Raw genomic sequence first — 5,000 nt, forward strand, 5'->3', positions numbered from 1 at the left:
TTACTGAAAGAAATAGACAAACAGGCATAGCCAAACAAACATACAGGAACCATAAAAAATATTTACGGTGCACGCTTGAAAATCCATACATACCTCGCAAATGCTGGGAATTCACTACAGCCCGATCACTAGATTTCTATATAACCTAGGCACCTCTCTCATACTCTCTCCCATTCCCTCCCTTCCCCCCCCCCTCTCTCTCTATCTCTGTATCTATCTATCTTTCTCTGTGTATCTATCTCTCTTTCTCTCTGTATCTATATCTCGTTCTCTCTCTCTCTGTATTTATCTCTCGTTCTCTCTATCTCTGTATCTATCTCTCGTTCTCTCTATCTCTCTCACTCTCTCTCTCTCTCTCTCTCTCTAAATATATGCATACGAATCTATTTATCTTTCTATACACTCAGACACAGGTATCCCGATACACATACATACATACAATCACACAGACAGACAGACAGACAGACAGACAGACACACACACATCCTTATGCGCATTCTCACACAAATAAAAGACATTAGTGAGGGCAATGGGCTAGTTTTAACTAAGCCTAACATGGCTTATTCCTGACCTTTTCAGACTACAGCGGACGCCCACACGAGGAAACCTCATGTCCTAATTCATAACTTACAACATAAACACTCATTCAACTCCCACGGCAGACATCAAGGCACGCTACAGCTGTTTAGAACAATCAACCTCATTATCAGCATGTTCGTCTCACATTCCCTTATCCAACGCATGACAAAAGAGGGTATTCCAGCTGCATGACGCAATGTCTGCATGGTGAGGGCGAGGCTGCTCTCGCGATCTTAGCAACAAGGGTGACGTCAGGCTGACTAACGAGCGTGGCAGCGTCCCCGGGGACAGGGTGGCACTGCCCACCACAGCGGCCCCCGCAGCATCGCCCCGTGAGGCTGACTTTAGCTCAAGGATTATCACCTGCGATGCCCATCCCTGTCGGTCTTTCGTGAACTCTGACCTTCGCTCATGGGGCATGGTCGAGGGAAGGCTGTTGAATGAGGGATATTCCAACGTGAAAACATGAAAAAAAAACAATAAATGAAAAAGAAAGCAAAGAAATAAAAGAGGAAGAACGAGGAACAACCATTTTTTTTAAGTCGCTCGTTCCCAACAAACTGCAGGTCCTTCGCAAAGCCACGAGCCCTGCTTTGTATGGCGCGCGTTTCCGAGACGGGGAGTGCATGCGGTAGTCAGCCTTGCGATCAATATCTGGCGACAGAAGTACAAGGCAGCCATCGCGTGCTGGCCGCCGGGACACCCGTCACTGTCACACGTTTATGAATATTTGATCGGCGCGATGGTATCTTTATAAGCGCCCCGACACAGATCTACACTATGCATTATTATTCAACAGGTCATGTCGTTCCAGTAATGTTCTTGTTATCTCTAGCATTTTTCGCCATACTTTTCGACGCCAAATCAATCTAAAGGGGAACGGACGAAGCATGAATCAATATCCTAAATACAGACACCCACTCTAGCCACCTGGACTTAGACAGTGGCGCCTCATAGAAGATTAACCCAATACCTTCCGCGATTCTTATGAATGGGACTCTGCTCCCCGCGGCGACACAAGGAAGCGCTGGTGCAGGACGTACCTTGGGGTTGGAGTAGCGCCGCGTGCAGATCCCGCAGTGGAGGAGCTGGGAGTCCGCGGCAGAGGACCTGGAGCTTCCGCCCGAGGACGAGGCTGTGTGGCTGTGGTTGAGGACGTGGGCGAGAGGGTGGCTGTGGGCGTGTGCAGGGTCGTGGACGGGGCAACCGGTGGCCGGCGCCGGGGTTAGGGGCAGGGGGGTGGCGGGTGCTGAAGCTGGGGGCACGCTGTAGGTGCCCGTGGACAAGCGATCCTCTTCGCCCTGCGGCGCCTTTCCGCCCGAGCCCTCCTGCGGGCACAGGGTGCACTCGGTCACAAACTACGGGACTCAACTACAACGGCATCAACCGTGCCGGCAACATGTGTGAGAGTGCCTGTGTGTCTAGGCAATCGGGCAATTACTGACACCATTAATGGGAAATCATAATAAGTGTAGAACACAGACATAAATCATATCAAAGCATATTTCTTGGAATATGTCAGTGGTTCGTAGAGAAAATCCTTCCAAGCATACCTGGCTGAGCGCTGGTCGCGGGCTGTCTTCCTTCTGCTGGCGGGCGTGGACCTCCTTCTCGGGGTGCGAGGGCGGCTGGTCCTCCGAGGCGTCAGTGAGGGTGTATGTGCGGGCGCCGTCAGAGGGCGGCGCAGGGGGCGGGGAGGCCATGGTGAGTACCCTGGGCGCCTGCTGCTCTTGCTGCTCCGCCTGGCGCCGGGCAGCCGCAGCCAGGTGCGCCGGGTACTGCAAGAGAAGGCGGGGTTAGACGACATCTCAGGGGCGGCGCTGGAGGACATGGCATTGGGGCAAGCGATACATGAATGCAGGTGTGCACCAAAATAAGGGTGTATAAAATGTCTGCGTGCGTCCAAAGAATAATTATTAAATATATATGCATACATGGATACATACACACACTCACTCACTCAAGCACGCTGGCATGCACGCATTAACGCACACGCACATGGATACACACAGACACGAATCTATTATCTTTAAAAAATCAGTGGATTAAAATCATTTTAAGAATATAAAATCAATGAAGATATGAATGAATGAGAATGATGATAAAAAGACCAACAACATTTGTATCTATAATTCATGGTTTACTACTTGATGAGTATACTGTATATCGCTTGTAACTAAAGGGATAAAAGAGAAAACAATAAAAAGGTAGCTTCTGTGTGCGTGTGCGTTTGTGCGTGTGCGTGCGTGAACAATATCCCAACCATACATACGACATTCAATTTTTTCTCCTTATGCAAGGTCATACGACAATGAACAACTTTCGACCAAACACCCCAATCAACAAATATCAATCAACATCCCCCCCAAAGAAAATCCGTTTATTTAGTTTATTCCCCCCCCCCCCGCCTCATACAACGACGAACCCCATTCACGTCGACAAACGTAGAAAAAACCATGAATGGGAACGAATATCTTCACAATACAAGAGATGTATCCGAACCGGTTTCGAATATATTCATTCTCATTCACGCCTTTTTAACCTTATGCAACGCTCGGTACTATCAGGTAAGACCCAAGGGCGTGACTCCTTGGCCTGCACGTGACAAATGGGCGTCGGCAATGGGCGTGACGAAGGGGGATAGTTGACGAAGAGGTGTCGGGTATATTTCATAAAGAAGTTCTCTGTCTCTCTCTCTCTCTCTTTCCTGTTTTCGTACACTCTTTCTCTTTCTTTCTCTCTCTCTCTCTCTCCCTCCCTCTCCTTTGCTCCCCCCCCTCTCTCTCTCTCTCTCTTCCGCTCCCTCATCCTCGTCCTCTTCCTCTCTTCCTCTGCATCTGCCTTTCTTTCTGTCCTTTCCGCCGCCCGCCCATCCGTCTATCTAGATAAAACTCAATGTTCCCTATTTACTCATTATTATCCTATTTACTCACTGTTATCCAATTTACTCAGTCATCTAATCTACTCACTGCTATCCTATTTATTCACTGTTATCCAATTTACTCACTGTCATCCAATTTACCCAGTGTTATCCAATTTACTCAGTTATCCTATTTACTCACTGTTACCTCTCTCTCCTCTTTACTAAACCAATATTTACCACATTGTCACGCATGACAAAGTGCTATAACTCCTGCCTCCCTTTTACCAGAAACCTTGTAAATTCAAAAGGTAATTGTGTTAATCTGTGGCAGTAATAGCCATAAGCAATATATATGAATAATTATTATTAGATGGTATGCGAATTTTGGACATGTAGGTGTTAATGGTTGCCTAGCTGTCTGAAATAATTGTAATGTTCATTTTATTATTCAAATTGTGTTTAACCATTTTGAATTTGCTATTGCAAGTGATTTGTTTTTATATATTTCTATTCATTTTCTTTATTTCAATATTGCGGTCATCGCACACATCTCAAATATTTCCAATTTATCTCCAGTTGCTTCCTTACACGGACTGAAGTGAGTTTTTTTCTTCAAATAATACTATAGCGTGATAAAAAAAAACTACTTTGCCTTACTAGAATTAGAAAAACAACAACCTCGAAGTTTATATGAACAAAGACGGAAAAAGGAGGACCCCCCCCCAAAAAAAAAAAATCAAACAACTTCGGTTTAAATGAAAAATGGCGGGAAAAGGGGGGAAAACCGAAACAAATTCAAACCTCAAAGTTTAAATGAAAAAAGGCGGGAAAAAGGAGGAAAACCGAAAAAAAATCAAACAACCTCAAAGTTTAAATGAAAAAAAGGCGGGAAAAAGGAGGAAAACCGAAAAAATTCAAACAACCTCGAAGTTTAAATGAAAAAAAAGCCGGTAAAAGGGGGGAAACCGAAAAAAATTCAAACCTCGAAATTTAAATGAAAAAAAGGCGGGAAAAGGGGGAAAACCGGAAAAAAGTTCAAACAACATTGAAGTTTTTTGTCTATCTTTTTAAAAATAGCTATATCTTTCGTGCAATCGCCAAAGTTCTAGCTGCTTAAATTTTCCTCGCTTGCCCTGGAATTCCTGATGTCGAAGTCCCGTATTCACAAAAGAAGAAGCATTAGCGTTCTAATCTGGGAATATTCTTTCCCGCCTATCTTTAATAAGTAAACTCCAAATCTACTTTATCAATTATTTCTTGCATCGAATAAAACGAAAGCCTATGAGGGGAACTAATAGATATTTACGAGCAGTCCTTCATCTGTAAAATACGTCTGACAGGTGCTGGACCGCTTTCCTGTTCTATTTATGTAAGTCATCCCCAATCAGCTAATGAAAACGGGAAAAGTCTTTCTCTATACTTCGTGATTAACGGACTTAGGTTGAAAAAAGTGAGATAGGAGATAAGATTATTGTTTTGAGGGGGGGGGGCATGAGTACACACTTTTATCATGACATAAGAGATAAGATAAGATAAGATAAGATATATATATATATAT

At 44.7% G+C, this 5,000-nt stretch overlaps 1 protein-coding gene across 8 annotated transcripts in view; it reads right to left on the reverse strand.

The window, feature by feature from the left end:
* Window positions 1-5,000, reverse strand: part of LOC113801796 (tripartite motif-containing protein 3) — a 433,201-nt gene that overhangs the window by 15,949 nt on the left and 412,252 nt on the right. For all 8 annotated transcript variants that reach the window (XM_070121806.1, XM_070121807.1, XM_070121808.1 and 5 more), the window contains 2 exons: window positions 2,133-2,357; window positions 1,623-1,907 (listed from right to left, as the gene is read on the reverse strand). In XM_070121806.1, coding sequence (XP_069977907.1) covers window positions 1,623-1,907; window positions 2,133-2,282 — 435 coding nt within the window. In that variant the 5' untranslated portion in view covers window positions 2,283-2,357. The remainder of the gene's footprint in view (window positions 1-1,622; window positions 1,908-2,132; window positions 2,358-5,000) is intronic.

The sequence above is a fragment of the Penaeus vannamei genome, chromosome 5 (assembly GCF_042767895.1).
Source record: "Penaeus vannamei isolate JL-2024 chromosome 5, ASM4276789v1, whole genome shotgun sequence".
NCBI classification, from domain to species: Eukaryota; Metazoa; Arthropoda; class Malacostraca; order Decapoda; family Penaeidae; genus Penaeus; species Penaeus vannamei.